Raw genomic sequence first — 19,585 nt, 5'->3', positions numbered from 1 at the left:
TAATGCGTAGAGATGGTACTTGCTTTGTTGCCCCGTGGTGGATTTGATCAATCGTAGTACCGTGTTGTTGTCACGGTTGTGCTCAGATCTAGGTTGTGGTTTCGGATCTGCAACCATGCGGTACTACTGCATCTCCAGTGCGGTACTACCGCTCGTCCGGTACTACCGCTCCTCAGGAGCGGTACTACCGCACGAGGCACGGCACGAAAATTTTACTGCCGCTCCAAGACCTGGTACTACCGTGCCTCCCTGGCGCGGTACTACCGTGGCTAGGAGCAGCACTAAAATTTTAGTACCGCGCAGCACTGCGATACTACCGTTGTCTCAAATCCCTCATGTGGCAATTATCACGTGCTATTTCTACTTGTTTCACCTACTCTGATGTGGTCTTTGCATTGATCCTTCTCGCTTCTTGTGCCTGTTTTGTGTTTTGTGTTTTGTGTTTTGTGTCTTAGGTGGTGGCTCCGGTGCTCCTGCTCGCCGTTCCAATATCCCAGACGTGACACGGGTTCCAAGCGTCTGCGCAACCAAGAAGATGCTCCAGAGAGCTCCAATGCCCCCCAACGCAGGACCAAGACCACCGACACCAAGCACAAGGAGCCTTCCATGGGCATGGATGAGATACCCCTGGCTGAGTTTATCTCTCGAAGGAAGATCAACCCTTATGTGAATGCTCGTGCCAACTTCAGAGGGAATGATCTGTTCTGGACCAAGCAGCAGAATCTCATTTACTTGGATGTGATCAAGGGCAAGCAGAACATTTATGTGGACGTGCACTGGATTGACATGAATCACATGAGGGAGGATAAGACTATGCCTACTTTGGTGAGGCCTTGGATCTCGTGGAGCAGTTTTCCATTGAGGATGTGATCTCTTTCCACTTGGACTTTGATCCCGAGCTTGTGGCCCAGTTCTTTGCCTCGGTTCACTTCCACTCTGATGAGGAAAGGAGGATGACTTGGATGACCAATGGACGTCAGCTGACTGCTACATGGAAGGAATTCATGACTTTGCTCCGTGTACCTGATGAGGGGCTCAACACGCCCGTTGGTGTTCGCCCTCATGCCAACCCCGAGTCTGCTAACAAGAACAAGCTCCAACAGTATTATGTTGAGAAGTTGCTTCCCAGTGGCAAGAAGGCGTGGGTGCTGAACTCATTTCTGGACATCATGTATCGCATCTTCCGCAACTCCCTCTCTCCCCGCATTGGTGACAAGGACAAGGTGCATGCCTATCTTGTGGATATGATGCTCCTTTGTGAGGAGGCGCGTGTTTCTCAAACGCAACCACTTGATGTCTCACATATCGTGTGGTGTGAGCTTCGGTTCGCGGTATTCAACCGCAAGGTACCCATCTATGGTCCTTACCTGTTTCTGTTGATCTCGAAGACTTGGGAGAAGCTGTTTCCCGGTGATGAGTTTCTTGCTCCTGATTGGACTCATCATGAGTCCATCAAGCTCCGTGTCAAGCCCCAGTGGGCCAACGCTACTACTCGCGCTGAGGCTAAGGCTGCTAGGATGGATGTTGATGAGGAGGAGGACGCCGATGAGGACAGCTCTACTGGGTATGCTCCTCCCTCCACTGAGCCCTCATGGGCTAAGAAGCTGAAGGCCAAGATGAAGGCCTTGTTCTGCATGCAGGCAAAGGGGCAGTACCGGACTCACGTTGCCTCCAAGGAGAGTCGCCGCCATGACAAGAAGATCATGACGGTTTTTGGAGAGGAAGTTTCCGGTGGCTCCGAGGAGCACATCACTCCAGAGGCCGAGTGGATGGCTAAAAAAGGCTACAAGTGGACTGATTCTGAGGAGGAGCCCATCCCCGCTGCCGAGTTCGACGAAGAGCGTGCGAGTGACTACTCTGCTTGAGCCACCACTTGTGTTGTAGGTGTCCTCTCTGCCTTTTTGGCGTCTCGATGCCAAAGGGGGAGAGAGTGGTAGGGATGTGCGAGTCTTGTGTCGTGTTTGTGTTTGCTTTGCTTGTGTTTGTTCCGTTGAACCTTGCTTGCTTTGGTTTGGTTTGCGCTCGTGAGACTTATCTTTCATATGGTGTAAGACATATGCCCTCTATCGCACCTTATTAAGCTTATGATATCTTGTGCTATTTATATTATGCTCGTATTTACTATCTTGCTTAGTGTTAGCCTTATTGTTGCAAGATATGCCTTGTCTATAAAATATAGGGGGAGTGTTGATCCTAGTATGTGTGCCGTGCAGTCCAAAGCACTTATCTAGATTGCACACATCTAGGGGGAGCCCGTCTATGTTTTAGAGATGTGGGGTTTGCTCATGTTCTATATTTTCTCCCTTGTGCAAATCCCATATTGTCATCAATCCACCAAAAAGGGGGAGATTGTAAGGGCATATTTATCCCTAAGGTGTTTTGGTGATTGATGACAATGCTTTTGTGGACTAATCGTGTGCCTTGAGTATTTCAGACTTTTCATCACTAGGCACAAGACAGTTTGGTGCCCCTCGGAGACTATTGAAGACGGTGTTTTTCTACGTTTCTTTTCGGTGGATTTGAGTCGTAGGAAAGCCGTACTATTAAGAGGGGTCCGCTTTGGAAAGGTTTGGGTGGAATCATCACGTACACGTTTACTTCTTTTTGCACCGCCTTTCCCTTTGCACTATGGAGCATCCTCCGTGTCTTCATGTATATGCAAAAAGAAGGATTCCTAGTGTTGCTGTTCTGGGGCATGCAGTAGTACTGCTCCTCGGAGCGGTAGTACCGCAGGTCCTTGCGGTAGTACCGCAGGTGCTCACGGTAGTACCGCTCCTTGGGAGTTGTAGTACCATGGCCTCTGGCCAGGCTCAGCTGCTCGTGCAGCTGTAGGGGCGGATGTAATTTTTTACATCCGCTCCCTATGCGGTAGTACCGCCCCATGCGTGCGGTAGTACCGTGAGTCCTGGCCTAGCACAGCAGCGGAAGTAGGGGCTGATGTAACTTTTTACATCCGCTCCCTGCAGGGTAGTACCGCGTGCCAAGTGTGGTAGTACCGTGTCGGTTTTTTGCATTGTTTGGAACTCAGCGGAAGTTGCCACGGATGTATTTTTATTTATCCGTGCCCTTCCCGGGCTAGTCCAATCCTGCCTTGTGGTAGTACTGCAAGGGGGGGCGGTAGTACCGCGCCAACGGCAGTACCGCCCTCAGCTTCTATGCTACAGGCCTGGGCTAGCTCCTGCCGTGACAGCGGTAGTACCGCGGTTCGCCGCAGTAGTACCGTGAGCCCTTGCGGTAGTACCGCTTGTTTGGTGCGGTAGTACCGCAGGTCGCGGGCTGGTTAAGTGGTTAACGGTTGGATTTGTCTCTCCACTATATAAGGGGTGTCTTCTTCTCCGAGTTGACTACCTCTTCCATTTTCTAAACTCCATTGTTGCTCCAAGCTCCATTTTCGCCCGATCTCTCTCCCTAGCCAATCAAACTTGTTGATTTTCTAGGGATTGGTTGAGAAGGCCCCGATCTACACTTCCACCAAGAGAAATTTGATTCCCCCCACTAATCCCTTGCAGATCTTGTAACTCTTGGGTGTTTGAGCACCCTAGACGGTTGAGGTCACCGCAGAGCCATAGTCCATTGTGGTGAAGCTTCGTGGTGTCGTTGGGAGCCTCCAATTAAGTTGTGGAGATTACCCCAACCTTGTTTGTAAAGGTCCGGTCGCCGCCTCCAAGGGCACCAATAGTGGAATCACGGCATCTCGCATTGTGTGAGGGCGTGAGGAGAATACGGTGGCCCTAGTGGCTTCTTGGGGAGCATTGTGCCTCCACACCGCTCCAACGGAGACGTACTTCCCCTCAAAAGGAAGGAACTTCGGTAACGCATCCTCGTCTTCACCGGCTCCACTCTTGGTTATCTCGTGCCTTTACTTGTGCAAGCTTATTTGTGTTATATCCCTTGCTTGCTTGTGTGCTTGTTGTTGTTGCATCATATAGGTTGCCCACCTAGTTGCATATCTAGACAACCTACTTTGATGCAAAGTTTAATTTGGTAAAGAAAAGCTAAAAATTGTTAGTTGCCTATTCACACCCCCCCCCCTCTAGTCAACTATATCGATCCTTTCACTTTCTGATAAGTATATGTGAATGACATATTGTTGATCGGAAATGATGTAGAATTTTTTGGAAAGCATAAAAGGAGTGTTTGAAAGGAGTTTTTGAAAGAAAGACCTCGATGAAGCTGCTTACATATTGAGCATCAAGATCTATAGAGATAGATCAATACGCTTGATAAGTTTTTTCAATGAGTACATACCTTGACAAATTTTTGAAGTAGTTCAAAATGGAGGAGTGAAAGAAGGAGTTCTTGCCTGTATTGCAAGGTGTGAAATTGAGTAAGACTCAAAGCCCGACCATGGCAGAAGATAGAAAGAGAATGAAAGTCATTCCCTATGCCTCAGCCATAGGTTCTATAAAGTATGCCATGCTGTGTACCAGATCTATTATATACCCTACACTGAGTTTGGCAACTGAGTACAATAGTGATCTAGGAGTAGATCACTGGACAGCGGTCAAAATTATCCTTAGTGGAATAAGAATATGTTTCTCGATTATGGAGGTGACAAAAGGTTCATCGTAAAGGGTTACGCCGATGCAAGTTTTGACACTGATCCAGATGACTCTAAGTCTCAATCTGGATACATATTGAAAGTGGGAGCAATTAGCTAGAGTAGCTCCTTACAAAGCATTGTTGACATAGAAATTTGCAAAATACATACGGATCTGAATATGGCAGACCCGTTGACTAAACTTCTCTCACTAGCAAAACATGATCACACCTTAGTACTCTTTGGGTATTAATCACATGGTGGTGTGAACTAAGATTAGCGACTCTAGTAAACCCTTTGAGTGTTGGTCACATGACGATGTGAACTATGGGTGTTAATCACATGGTGATGTGAACTATTGGTGTTAAATCACATGGCGATGTGAACTAGATTATTGACTCTAGTACAAGTGGGAGACTGAAGGAAATATGCCCTAGAGGCAATAATAAAGTTATTATTTATTTCCTTATTTCATGATAAATTTTTATTATTCATGCTAGAATTGTATTAACCGGAAATTTAGTACATGTGTGGATACATAGACAAACAGAGTGTCACTAGTATGCCTCTACTTGACTAGCTCGTTGAATCAAAGATGGTTAAGTTTCCTAGCCATAGACATGAGTTGTCATTTGATTAACGGGATCACATCATTAGAGAATGATGTGATTGACTTGACCCATTCCGTTAGCTTAGCACTTGATCGTTTAGTATGTTGCTATTGCTTTCTTCATGACTTATACATGTTCCTATGACTATGAGATTATGCAACTCCCGAATATCGGACGAACACTTTGTGTGCTACCAAACATCACAATGTAACTGGGTGATTATAAAGGTGCTCTACAGGTGTCTCCGATGGTACTTGTTGAGTTGGCATAGATCGAGATTAGGATTTGTCACTCTAATTGTCGGAGAGGTATCTCTTGGCCCTCTCGGTAATGCACATTACTATAAGCCTTGCAAGCAATGTGACTAATGAGTTAGTTACGGGATGATGCATTACGGAACGAGTAAAGAGACTTGCCGGTAACGAGATTGAACTAGGTATTGAGATACCGACAATCGAATCTTGGGCAAGTAACATACCGATGACAAAGGGAACAGCATATGTTGTTATGCGGTTTGACCGATAAAGATCTTCGTAGAATATGTAGGAGCCAATATGAGCATCCAGGTTCCACTATTGGTTATTGACCAAAGACATGTCTCGGTCATGTCTACATAGTTCTCGAACCCGTAGGGTCCGCACGCTTAACGTTCGGTGACGATCGGTATTATGAGTTTATGTTTTTTGATGTACCGAAGGTAGTTCGGAGTCCCGGATATGATCACGGACATGGAGAGGAGTCTCGAAATGGTTGAGACATAAAGATCGATATATTGGACGGCTATATTCGGACACCGGAAGTGTTCCAGGTGATTTCGGAGAAAACCGGAGTGACAGAGGGGTTACCGGAACCCCCGGGGAAGTATTGGGCCTTAGTGGGCCTTAGGGGAGAGAGGGCAGCAGCCCAGGAGGTGGTGCCCCCCAAGGGGAGTCCGAATAGGACTAGGGGAAGGGGGCGCGGCCCCTCTTTCCCTCTCCCTCTCCCTCTCCTTCCTTCCTACTTCTCCCTTCCTAGTAGGACTAGGAAAGGATGAATCCTACTCCTACTAGGAGGAGGATTCCTCCTCTCCTTGGGCGCACCAAGGGCCGGCCGGCCTCCCCCTTGCTCCTTTATATACGGGGGCAGGGGGCACCCTAGTACACACAAGTTGATTGTTCCAAGCCGTGTGCGGTGCCCCCTCTACAATAATCCACCTCAGTTATATCGTCGTAGTGCTTAGGCGAAGCCCTGCGCCGGTAGCTTCATCATCACCGTCATCACGCCATCGTGCTGACGAAGCTCTCCCTCAAAGCTCTACTAGATCATGAGTTTGTGGGACGTCATCGAGCTGAACGTGTGCTGAACACGGAGGTGCCGTACGTTCGGTGCTAGGATCGGTCGGATTGTGAAGACGTACGACTACATCAACTGCGTTGATAAAATGCTTCCGCTTTCGGTCTACGAGGGTACGTGGACACACTCTCCCACTTGTTGCTATGCATCACCTAGATGGATCTTGCGTTGTGCGTAGGAATTGTTTTTGAAATTACTGTGTTCCCCAACACCAAATACACCTGGACATGGTGCATGATACTAGTGCATGCCTCCAAGAGTCAAGACAACCACACAACGGGCATATATCATGGACTGACATGTTGCGCCGCTTGAGAACATCAATTGTAGGGAGAGAGTGGTGTGCAAGTCGCCACAAAAAGATTCTTATCTTCGACGGTACTTTCATTTTCCACAGCAAGCTCCATGATTTTTCGCCCCTCTGGACATTAGATGATCCTCCTCTCCCCTCTAACCATTCTTCCCGCTGTCAACTTAGTTTTGATCAAGAATTTATAAGCCGAAGCAACAGAAAACTTGCCCTTTCTGTCTCGATACCAGGCCCAGAAGTCCTCCGTGTTGTTAGTGCATGTGGGTAACTTCAAGATCGCCTCCGCATCTATCGGTAAGAACACAGACCGCACCAGTTGTTCATTCCATGTCGTCGTGGCTGGCAACAGTAATTCAGACACCATTACAAGTGGGTTCGCAACAAGGCTGGTGATCGGTCTCGGTGCTGTCTCCTTAGGAATCCAGTTGTCGGTCCAAATATTCGTACTCTGGCCAATACCAATCCGCTTGATTAAGCCCTATTTCAGCAAGTCACATCCCTCGAGTACCGCCCTCCATATCTGGGATGGCCTGGACCCTAGCTCCGCCTCAAGAATGCTACTGTTGGGATAGTAGGACGCCTTCAAGATCCTCGCACTTAGCGTGTCTGGCTCTTGCATCAACCTCCATGATTGTCTTGCCAAGAGGGCCAGGTTAAAAACTTCAAGGTCTTTAAAGCCGAGTCCTCCCATGTTTTTGGGTCATGTCATCACGTCCCATGAGACCCGGGCCGGTTTGTGGTGTCCTTGTTTACAGCCCCACCAAAATTTCTGTACGATGGATTTTATATGATCACATAAACCCCTTGGGAGCTTGAAACAAGACATCGAGTACACCGGAATGGCATGTGCTACTGATTTGATGAGGACGTCTTTCCCTCCTGCAGACAAGCATTTGCCCATCCAACCCTTCACCTTGTCCCAAACTCTATCACTAAGGTATTTAAAAGTTCCTTTTTTGAGTGCCCCACATCTATTGGAAGGCCTAAATACCTGTCACTCAAAGATTCATTAGGAACATGGAGGTAACCCTTAACTGCATTACGCACTATCTCCGGACAGCCCCTGCTGAAAAAAATCGAGGACTTTTCTCTTTTTATTCTTTGCCCCGAGGCCATACAATATGAATCCAATAGGTTTTATACCTCCTCCGCCCGTTAACACTTGCCCTGAAGAACAGCAGGCCGTCGTCCGCGAATAAAAGATGGTTCACCGCCAGGGACGACGGTGCCACCTTAATGCCACTGAGCTGGGACGACTAAATCTGAGATTTTAAGAGGCACGAAAGGCCCTCCGCTGCTAACAGGAAAAGGTAAGGAGAGACAGGATCTCCCTGTCGAATACCTCGTGTTGGCTTGAACACTTCTAGCTTACTTCCATTAAACATCACCAAAAAAGAGACTGAGCTCACCATGTTCATGATAATAGAAATCCACGGTGCTGCAAAACACAACTTCTCCATAATTGATTTTAGATAAGACCACTCCACCCGATCATATGCCTTCATCATATCTAGCTTTAGGGCTGCAAAACTCTTACTCTTGGCTCTATTCCGCTTCATGAAATGCAGGCACTCATATGCAGAAATAATGTTGTTAGTGATGAGTCTCCCTGGTACAAACGTTGATTGCTCCTCAGAGATGATATCCGGAAGAATCAACTTAAGGCGGTTTGAGAGCACCTTCGAAGCAATCTTATAGAAAACGTTACATAAACTGATATGACGGAATTGAGAGAGCAACGTGGGGTTCGATACCTTAGGAATCAGTACCAACAAAGTGTCTTTCACTCATGCTGGGCTTTCTTCTCCCTTCACAATGCCTAGCACGGCTTTAGTGACCGCCTCCCCGCAGACGTCCCAATGCTTTTGAAAAAAATGGGTAGGGAACCCATCCGGACCTGGAGCTTTAGTTGGGAACATCTGGAAAAGCGCCATTTTGACCTCCTTAGCATCATAAGGGGCCAACAAAATATCGTTCATCGCTGGTGTCACCTTGACAGGTACATGTTCAAGCACATCCACCACTCCTTGCACCCCCTCGGAGGTATACAAGTTCTTATAGTAATCAAGCGCGAGCTGCTGCATCTCGGTCATGTCATCCGTCAACTGCCCATCCGCACGTTGTAGTGCCTTAATCAGATTTTTTTTCGTCGCCTCATAGATGCCCTTAAGTGAAAAAAAAAGTGAGTTACGGTCACCTTCTGATAGCCATTGAACACGGGACCTCTGCCTCCACATTATTTCCTCGCGCAAATAGAGTTCAATGAGACGATCATTAATTTTAACTTCTGCATAGGACGGACCCGCTCGTGATGGATAACTTTGAAGTCACTCAAGCTCCTTCTTCAAGCTTCTAATCTGCCCCTTGACACTTCCAAAAGTGGACCTTGACCATTCGCCAAAATTATTAGCAAGAGCCTCAAGATTGGCCCGTACCTCGGCTGCTGTTAGGCTATTCCCGCCAGGATCCCACGAGTGTTGCACCGTAGCTTTCAGGTCTGAGTGTGTGTCCCACATAACCTCGTATCGAAACAACCTTGCTTGTTTAGCCATCTGTGCAAGTTGTAATAACAGGGGAGAATGATCTGAGGTAGCCGCTGTGAGGTGCTCTACCATAGCAGGCAGGGAATTTTTCACACCACTCGGGCGTGCCGAGGACTCTGTCTAGGCGGACGCGCGTGAAAGTGCCTCCTACAACCTTCTTTTCAAATGTCCACCTCGTCCCTTTAAAGCCAAGGTCAACCAAACCACAAATATCCACTGCATCTCTGAAGCCTTGAATCTGAGCTTGACTTCTGTTGCCAATTCCGCCATGCTCATCATGCATTAAAACTTCATTGAAATCTCCCATGCATACCCAGGGCAGATTGTGTAACATAGACATATTTTTCATAGTATCCCAAGTTTGATGACGAAGGTGGGTTTGCGCATCACCGTAGAAGCAAGATAGCCTCCACGGATCACCCCCTAAGTCACTAACTTTTGCATCTATGTGATATTTCGAATAACCCAAAATCTCAATCTTTATTTCATCATTCCAAAAAATAGCTAAACCTCCGCTTCTACCGGAGGAGTCAACAACAAAAGAATTATCAAAACATAAAGTACTATTTAAACTTTCAGTTCTTTCTCCAGTAATCTGAGTTTCAACTATTCCGAGCACTTTAGGGGCAAACTTTATCGCGAGTTCGCGCAGCTCTTGAATTGTCGAGGCATTGCCAATCCCGCGACAATTCCAGCAGAAGAGATTCATTGTGCCCGACGGTCCTCCGCCGGGGAGGCCGCTGATCTTGCATCAATGTTTTTGCCCACTGTAGGGGTCTTCTTAGTACCACTGATGTTGCTTTTCTCGTTTTGCAAAACAATCTTAGACCTCTTGGGATCTTGTTTCGGTGGTGGACTCAGAGGAACAGCACCACCACTTGTCTTGGACACAAGGGCGAGCTCCCGTCCGGTTACCGTTTGCTCGGGCACCCCAACCACTTGGTCTGAAGATCGTTTGCGATTAGCATCTCCTGTTTCCATATCAACATCATTCAACTCCTGGCTTCCAAGCTCATCAGACTCCACGCCTTTCTCTGATCCCCATCTCCAGCATGGCCATCTTGCTTCTTGGATTTCTGATTGTTTTTATGGCATCGGGTGCCCCAAGCTGTGGTCGCCGGCGCACGCAGATTTTTGAAGGTCAAAGCTGATGGCGGATGCACCCCGGCCCTGTGCTCCTTGAACTCGTGGCCCATCATACCGCAAACTTGGCACCAGTCCGGCAACCGCTCGTATTTTACTGCAAAGATTTCCCTCTCTCCTCCACGGATCAACGAGGTAGCTTTTTTCAATGGGTTACGCACATCCAGGCGCACCCTAACTCTGTAGAAGTTGCCCTCAAAGTCAAAAGATGACGGCTCCGAGTCCACGAACTCGCCCACCTTCGAGGCTAAAGCTTTCACCTTGCCATGGTAGGCTATGGGAAGGTCGATGATGCGTACCCATATCTCAAATTTAAAGAGCTCGATAGATGACGGCTTCGAGTATCCATCATAGGGAGCAATGATCACCGGATTTCCCCGGAAGTGCCACAGCCCTCCCTGGGTAACCCTCTCCCAATCTCCAAGACAGTTGAATTGCATCATTAACATATTTTCCTCCAAAGTTTTGATCTTGACCTTCCTGGCTAGATCCCACGCCGTGCGCATATTGCGGAAGAACCAATAGTTGCTGAATCCTTTGTCCATGTGAACACGAACAAGAATCATCCAACGTATGTCCTCATCGGCCGGGGCGTCAGATTCCTCGAAGATCACATCGTCCAGGTCGTCCTCCTTTAGAGCCACCTCCTTCACGAGGTCCTCCACTTTGCTTTTCCCCTTGGACCCTGATGCAGACGAGTTCTCGCGCTGCGCCATGCTTCCGATCGGCAAGTCAGATCGATGTCTCGGTCAGCCCGACAGAAGGATCCCAAAAAACCCTAACCCTACCCTGAAAAAACAGCCTCTGCCAAGGCCGGGCGGCAATCCAGGACTACCCCTTAGTCAGCCGGGCAAGGAGGACGGTAATCCGGGGAGGAGAAGGGCACAAACTTTCTCAACGTCGCCGGCGGCGACGAGAGGAACCAAAACCCTAGCGAGAGGGAAACCAGGTCGCGCGGCTAGCGAGACGCGGTGTCTAGCACCGTGCGCGCTCGTTAACTAGTGGCTCACCTAAAGAAAGGCGCCGACATATTGGGCCTTGGGCTGCAGAAAAATCACACGGGCTGAAGAGAACCCACGCACGGGCTGACCTTGGCCTGAAAGAAAAAAATAAAGCATTGACCCACGGACGCCACGCGCTGCCCTTCGCTCCAGCGCCGCCACCCCGGCCGCCGTCCTTTTCTCCTTCCCCTCCCCACCCAATCTTCCCCGGCGCCACCACCAGCCTCCTCCAAGTCCAACCTCGGCCGTGTCCGTTTTGGATCGGATCCGCGTAGGAGAACTGCTCCAATGCGGAGCATGAAGAAAACCTCGACCGGAAATCCAGCTAAATTGCATCCCAAGTTCAGAACCGTCCAATGTCGCCTCCGCCCAATTCGCCGGAAGACTGCCCAGTGTCGCCTCCGCCGACTTCGCCAGAAGACAACCCGTCGTCCGGGAAGATTCAAAGTTCTGTTTCTTTGTTGCCTTCCATGCATCGCTTCATGGTTTTGAGCATTGGTGCAGGTCACTCCTTTTCCTTGATGCGGTATCTCCAAAACCGAATTAAGAAGTGGAAGTTACTGACTGCTACTTCAGTTGACGGAGAAGGCGATGTGTTCGCAGTTGTATTCACTGTAGTGCACGACAAGAACCGTGAAAATTGGCACTGGTTTCTTCAGCAACTAAAATCTTCACGGTCAGCCTCTTGTGCTATAACATTCATATCTAAATCTAATGGAGAAAATGGACTGTGGGATGAAGTACCTTTGGTTTCCCTCACGGTCCTCATGGATACTGCGTGGACTTTCTTATTGAAGAATTTCAGATGCAACTGGACGATTCGTGGGCTGAAGAAGTAAGAGATGCCAAGGTTGTATTTTGGGAACAGTCAGTGAATCAGCTGGTCAGACTGATGATGGCTGATGCGCCGGAGCAGATCGGCGAGGCTGTGGAGAGGACGAACTACAGTCCTGCCAACACTATGCAGGCAAGTAAGCCTTCATCCTTATATTTCCTGCTCTGTGTTATACTGTTATAGGTCGTCGAATTCATCAAGAAAGCCCCAAAAATTGGCTTATGTCTGATGTGTATAACAAAAATTAACTGTGCAGTTCTGTAAGTCTACCATCAATAATATTCTTAGCTGGAACAGTTCGTTGAATCCAGCAAGAAGGCTCCACAAAGCATCTTATGTCTGATGTATAACAAAAAAGGCTAATTAGTTTTTTAGGTCTATCAGCAATAACATTCTTAGCCGGATTATGGGCTGAAGGTAGGGAAGGAGATATGATCTGCATCGCCTTAGGCGATAACACAAAATCCCTGCAATAGGCTACCATCCCTGCATCATCAACTCAAGCACCGGATGAGTACACTTTCATGCCTGCTCGCTTTCATCCCTGCAATAGGCTGTACATATTTTTTTTCATGTTACCTTATCTAATAGTATTAGTAATTGCAGTATTACCCAATGAGATTAGTTGATTTTTCTCATAGAGTGGATTTGGATGTGGTGTGTTGTTTCTTCAAAATACATGCTAAATCTCATATTATCTTCAACGTATATCTAACCTTCTGCCTCTGAGCATTAGGCGAAGGCATGATGCTTAGCTTCTGAATATTCTATACGTTTGAAATTTTAGCATACACAATCTTCCTAGATCTCTTGACTCAATGTCAGTACCCTGTATAATGGTTCCTCAGTAAATCCTTTGGTCAGAAGTTACAACTGTAGAATCAGTGTAGGTCGATTTTGCACACATAATAAGTACACACATAATCAAATCAGTGTAGGTCGATTTCGCAATGTATAGCACTAGGTAGTTACATTGGACCAAACAACCAGAACTCGAACAACTAGGTGAGCAGAGTGATATATATGACAACTACGAGCACAACTGTAAAAGTTGTCGTGATACTGTGCAACGACTGCCCAGAGTTAGTGTATTTCTTCCCACGCGCAGTAGTGACATTGATAGGCTGAGAACCTGAAAGAGATTTGGAGTTATTGATTATCAAGTGGTTAAAACAACTAAAGGTTAAAGTAGAAGGACAAGACTTTAGCTTACAATCATAGTTCATCCAGCCCAGGCGCTTCTTCTCCAAATCATGGACAAGAATCTTGTCTACGAGCACGATATCTGCGTAAATAATCCAATTGTTAAAAGAAAAGACAATATTCAGTCATGCATTATTGTTGTTGAGAATGCTGAAAAACATAGTTTCGCGGATTTTTGTACCTCCAAGTAAAGTGACTTGTCTCCCCGTGTTCCTAAGCCAGCCAATGCAATACACTGAAGGCTTAACCTGTAAATGGAGGTCTAGAACAGTTAACCATCTACGAGACAGTAAAGTAATTCAATGTTGGAAGACTCTATTACATACATAATACATGTAGTTGTGAGGATACAGAAACATTTTGGCACCGCCCACAAAGTCTAGTTCCACGGACGGGAAAGCAGAGTCAATACTGCAATATGCACAAACAATGAAGGTGTAAGTTATTTTGATAGATGTTGTTAACTTTGTTTCCATAATGAAAGGAAAATACCTGGTGGAAGTGGAAAAACAAATTTCGCCATTTTCCCTGGTGAACGGAAGTGCAGACGGAGGGGTTGCAGCCCTTATCTGTGGACAGAAATCATAAGACTTTTTTTTTCTTGCATCTAAAGTAAATTAGGTAGATCATGTGTTGCTTGTTGTAGCTAACAAAAAGATGAATATATCATGTGATCTTACAGCGTTAATAAACGGATCATATGCTCCATCTGCGAGAAATGCGAGCGTTGTTCCCGAATCTACGAAGGTAAAATTACTGGGTGAGGGTCCAAACACGGAGCTGTCAATGGGGAGTGTCTGCCCATTTACAGCTATGCTCTGTAGATTCACTTGGTAATATTGCCTGCATTTCATCAAGATAGTTAGGACGGTGCACTTGAGACAGAGTATAGTAGTTTCCATGGAAATTTAGATAAATTAACATTATTCTACGAGTTAATTTAAATATACAAGATGTCTTAGCTGGGACAGGAAAGCGTTGATAGTAAGACGACATTCTTGATACCCCAAACTCTCTAAAGGGGATGTGAGCCTACTGCTATGACTGCTATACACTCCGCCTCACCATTTTCTGGGCAGCTTTAGTTAGTGCTCTACGAAATTGCAAATATACGAGTTTAAGGATGTAGTTGTTGCACTAGAAAATCAACATTAAGCTGATAACTTTGACAACACACTAGACATAAGCACTCATATACTACATCTCTGAAGCATATGATGAACAGAAATACTAATCAATTCTAACTAGAACCAAAATAGCACGACAAAAATTACATGTTGAGTTTTTGTGCAGAAGGTAATAAAGCCTGGAAAATAGTAGCAGCATCTAAAGTTGAATGGACTGGAGTGGTAGACCATTTTTCATTTAGGTCATTTGAATCTTTCCATATAGAATGTGTTATCTGTTTTGTTTTGTACCTGCCTAACAAACCAGACAACAATAACTCTCTGCAAAAAACAAAAAAAACAAAAAAAAAACAGATCATATTCCATTTAGTTGTTTGACAATGCAAATTACTTCTACTTGCTTATTATTATAATGCTTAAGCATCCTTCTTCGTTTCTTTGCTAGCTCTAATGTTCCAAGTCTGCCTTTTGGGCTTCCACCTTAAAGTTGCCAGCTATTGAACCGTGAGGGAAGCTGGACATTCTAGTGCTTTTGGCAGTTTTAAGGGTGTTAATATTCTTCAAGGTTGGTGGTGTCGTCTATCTAGATATAATGCTAATTATGTCCGCCAGATTTCCCGGGCAAAGTCTTCCAGCGTAAATTAGATTGACTCCTTCATGCTCAACCCTTCTTGCATTCTGCCTTTTGTTTTCAGCCAGTGATTCTCTAATTAGCACGCTACAGAAGGACTGCTGAATGCGCTTATGAATGATGCAGAGAAAACTAAACTCTGAGAATCGAGGGCTTGGACAGACTTGAAGCCTTCTACTATTCCAGTTGGCACTGTCTATCATTAAGCAGTTAACTTCTGCTTTATTTTACACCTATATATTGTCAATTTATCCGGAAACCTGGGATCAAACAATGAAATTGGCTTTGCAACGAAGGACAAATCTGTCTTTTGGGTTTCTACATCGACCAAGTCCAAGCACAGGGGAAAAAAATCTGAAAACTGCGGCATTCCATGAATAGGTTATGTTCATAGCATTCGCTCCACGGTCTCCACATGTATGCCTTGCTACCTGGGATCGAGCCTGGGTGTGTGTGCCATGGCAGGGTACTCTATAGCTATACAATTGGTGCTTGCGATGAAAAATAGCTGCAGGTGTACACACAAACTGCGAATAATACTGCGATAAATGGCAACGACGAGACTGAAGATACGGTGGTGTCTGTTATTACATTTGTTCAAACACAACTACTTAATGTTTGCTCAGTCAATGATTCATTATGTGTTGTACAATGTGGCGAAGCATGCATGTTTGTTCTACAGTAGTTCCCTTCGGGTTCTACGGGTTCAGCCCTTTTATAACTATTGGTTCCTGAGTTTCACTGCAAAACCTAATGTGTTTACCATCTGTACCACCACGGAAAAAATCAATCGGGATCTCGATAAGCTAAGGTGTTTTGCACCACCGATCAGGGCAAGTTTGGCGGTTGATAAATGATGGGAAAAGTACAAAACAAAATGATAGAAGACTTACGGCGATGGCAAAAGGGGTGTGTAGGTCAAGCCAGGCTCGAGGGCTTCACCAAAGGCAAGAATTCCGCCACCAGTTGGACTATGCATGCAGAGAGTGAATACGTTGCCAGAGAGTCCAAGGGAGTATAGCTGTGAAATAAACGACATCCCAAAAGGCGACAAGCCAAAAATTCCGTCGAATACACCACGTGTCAGTTGCCCAGACCACGAAGTAGTACACCTATTGTGGGAAGATTAATAAAGGGATTAATAAATTGATGGTACAGAATAGAACATGGAGTAATGATATTAGAGGCTCCTGCAAAAATAAATAAATAAGGAAAAAATATACTTTTCGTCTCTCAACTGTTTTGAAAGTATAGGAATGGTCCCTCGACTCTAAAACCGCTAAATCTTAGTTCCCGCTGTCGAAATGGTTTTGACCAAAACCGGACACGTCATACAGCTTTGACCGCCATATCAGAGTGTAAGTATGTGGGTCCCACTTGTTTGTTATAGGAAGAAATAAAACGATAGCTAAAAATTGTTACTGTTGGTTGCCAGGTTCGAACCTGGGACCTGCAGAATACGGCATGTGGTATAGCTTCCTTATTTATACGACGACATATATCCACTGCGATTCCTTTCTACAGTTTCAATTATGAACAGAAAAAAATGCTATATTTGAGTAAAAACAATGGAAAAAATACACAACGTGGCATAGCTGATTTTTTTCAGTATTACCAATTCGAAAGAAAAAATAAATCGTTTTTGAACAAATAGTTTTTTTTGCGGGGAACAAATAAGTTAACTTTGAACTTTTTAAATATATGGATATGTATAAATCAGTCTGTACGTCTTTGCATACACAATGTATGTCAGATAAAGTGGTTAGCTTGTGCGCAGGCGTACTGGAAGTCCCAGTTTTGAACCCAGAAACGCCCATTTTATTTTAAGCATAATTTCTTTGTCTCCCATGCTGATAACTGGGACCGCATATTTGTACTCTGACATGGCGGTCAAACCTGGATGATATCAGCGGGAAACCTTCAATAGTGGTTTTGGCAGATGCTAGGCGTAAGCCGGATGATAACAACAACTTATCAGCCGCCTTGCTAATCGTCCGATCATGCACATCATAACCGTTCGCTTGGTGTCTCGCGGATTGCACTTCCAGTCAGCATTTTCCCTCTCGCGCAACACAAGAGTCAGGCACCATCATGCATCGCCCATGGTAGCGCTCCAAGCACATCTCCCAGCTAGGCAGTAGCGGCTGGGACACCACCGGAGCTGCGATGCAACGGCTGTCGGAGTTGTGATACAGCGAGCGTCGACGCCGCCGGAGCTGCGATGCAGCGGCCATCGACGCCGCCGGAGCTGTGATGCAGCGGGCACCGGAGCTGCGATGCAGCAGCCGTCGACGCCGTCGGAACTGCAATGCAGCGGCCATGACGCCGCCGGAGCTGCGATGCAGCGGCCGTCGGAGCTGCACTGCTGAGCTGCGATGCAGCGGCCGTCAACGCCGTCTGACCTGCAGTGCAGAGGCCACGACGCTGCCGGAGCTACCATGCAGCGGCCGTCGGAGCTGCGATGCAGCTGTCGTCGACGCCGCCGGACCTGCAGTGCAGCGGCCACGAGGCCGCCGGAGCTGCGATGCAGCGACCGCCGGAGTTGCGATGCAGAGGGTGTCAATGCTGGGTTTGCGGCAGCTTGATTCGGCACGCTCGTCGGCACCTCGGGGCTGTTGGAACTTGGAACACAAGGGCGTCACTAGTGGTCGTTGTCTGCCCCATGGAGCAGCTCATGCGGGGTAGCAGCAGCCTAGCCACTACCTAGCAGTAATCACTTAAGACTGCCATGATATCCTTATTCAGACTTTTCTCAGCAATTGTACGTGTATCCGTCTTGTTGAAAACTGTTTTGAGAATAATCCATCAGTAGAGTCTTCATCATCCATCATTGAGGCTCTGCGAGGAGAAAACACAAACCACAACAAAAATAAAAACGTTGTAGTAACTATGCAACAAGAGTAGTAGACCAACTAGATAGAAAACACACTATCTCTACAATGCCACTACTTGCTGAAACACAAATTGCTAGATAAAAAACCATCACCTCTACCTCTGCATATTACCAACAAAACAAATAAAACACATCACCCCTGGATATAAACCCCCACCTCTACATTTGCATATTACCGATAAAACAAAAGAACACATCATCCCTGGATATAATACCCTACTGCATGTATGTCATCGATTAGCCACTGCCCACTGATAACAAAAAAATAAGAAAAAACACACTGTCTAGCAGCAAACATGCAAAGAGGTAAACCTGTTGATGAAACAAAGTTACTAATGAATCGTTATCACATTATGTAGCACACCATGCATGTAGTCGCAAGCCTCATTTTTTGACAAAAGGGGTCCTAGAAAAATGAACAAAAAAACACTAGAGTCTGTGTTGCACTGAAACACCACCACTCTCACTTGCGTAGAATCAAGTCCATGACTAGAAAACAGAAAACAAAAAGCACATCCCAGTCTAGACAACAAAACATTCCTGCTGTTGTGTGCAAACTGCAAATCGCTGCTCTGAAATGAACACAAAACAACTAGAGTCTATGCTACATATGAAGCACCACTCCCAGTTGCGTAGAATCAAGCCCACTACTAGAAAAAAGAGAACAAAAAGGTACATCCCAGTGTGGACAACAAACATTCCTGCTGCTGCTTACAATTAGTGCTCTGAAAATTAAATAAAGAACACTAGATTCTGTGCTACAAATGAAGCAGCACTCTCAGTCTGAACTCTGAAGAACATTCCTGTTGTTGTGAAACAGCAGATCAAATCACCTCTCACAGTAGATTTGCTGCGTTGGCTGTGGATTCGCTAATGTAAAACAAAGCAAATTCGTCACACACACGATCTATCCAGCAACCACCCCCTGACCTTATCGTCCCTGACCTAAAGGCTCCCAACGAGCCCCTCCGCCCCACAATTATCTCGCTGTCAAGTCCCCTCCGCCCCTAGAGCGCCGGTCCTCGATCTCCCACATGCGTACCACTGTGAATTTGGAGGGGGGCGTTGGGAGCCTTTATCCTGTACTGAGACCTATCATTTCGGTTCGATTTGGGGGCGGGTGTGGAATACCTGTGCGGCGGAGCGTCGTCGTCGATGCTGTCAGTTGTCGCCGTGCGCGCCTCCACTTCCCGTCGCCGTCGCTTCGCCGCTCCGGATGCCGTCGCGTCGCCTCTCGCGTCAGCTGCTGCCTGGGTAGCGCCCGGATCTGAGTCCTCTACTTCGCTATCCGCGAGACACCACGCGATTGGAACAAACCCGTGTTGCCAGCGAGAGTATCCAGGCGGGCACGTGAGAGAATCCAGCGCCGCACGATCAAACCCGATGGTCTAAATAAAGAGTTCTCCCTTTTCAATT

The 19,585-nt window shown here is 46.5% G+C and overlaps 1 protein-coding gene and 1 long non-coding RNA gene across 7 annotated transcripts; one reads left to right on the top strand and one right to left on the bottom strand.

Annotated features, from left to right (window-relative positions):
- The first annotated feature begins 11,583 nt into the window (after window positions 1-11,583).
- Window positions 11,584-15,913, top strand: LOC120962737 (uncharacterized). 3 transcript variants are annotated; one of them, XR_006662173.2, is made up of 4 exons: window positions 11,584-12,156; window positions 12,278-12,829; window positions 15,091-15,210; window positions 15,341-15,913. It is a non-coding gene; the product is annotated as an uncharacterized lncRNA (long non-coding RNA). The 3 variants fall into 3 exon arrangements; XR_005753592.3 differs by having other exon boundaries at window positions 11,587-12,156; window positions 12,278-12,451; XR_006662172.2 differs by having other exon boundaries at window positions 12,278-15,210.
- LOC120962736 (aspartic proteinase 36-like) lies at window positions 13,317-19,541 on the bottom strand. Of its 4 annotated transcripts, XM_073496209.1 has the most exons (8): window positions 19,301-19,541; window positions 16,170-18,114; window positions 14,199-14,361; window positions 14,011-14,087; window positions 13,845-13,929; window positions 13,700-13,766; window positions 13,529-13,600; window positions 13,317-13,447 (listed from the first exon to the last, which is right to left on the bottom strand). In XM_073496209.1, exons 2-8 carry the CDS (start codon window positions 16,313-16,315, stop codon window positions 13,317-13,319), a joined length of 741 nt encoding a protein of 246 aa, XP_073352310.1. In that variant the 5' UTR covers window positions 16,316-18,114; window positions 19,301-19,541. The 4 variants fall into 4 exon arrangements, with proteins under 4 accessions (XP_073352310.1, XP_045083309.1, XP_045083310.1 ...); XM_045227374.2 differs by having other exon boundaries at window positions 13,845-14,087; XM_045227375.2 differs by having other exon boundaries at window positions 13,317-13,600.
- Between the last annotated feature and the right edge of the window lie 44 nt (window positions 19,542-19,585).

The sequence above is a fragment of the Aegilops tauschii genome, chromosome 4 (assembly GCF_002575655.3).
Source record: "Aegilops tauschii subsp. strangulata cultivar AL8/78 chromosome 4, Aet v6.0, whole genome shotgun sequence".
Lineage (NCBI taxonomy): Eukaryota > Viridiplantae > Streptophyta > Magnoliopsida > Poales > Poaceae > Aegilops > Aegilops tauschii.
The sequence above is the reverse complement of the archived record's forward strand: the minus strand, read 5'-3'. Positions and strand labels throughout refer to the sequence as shown.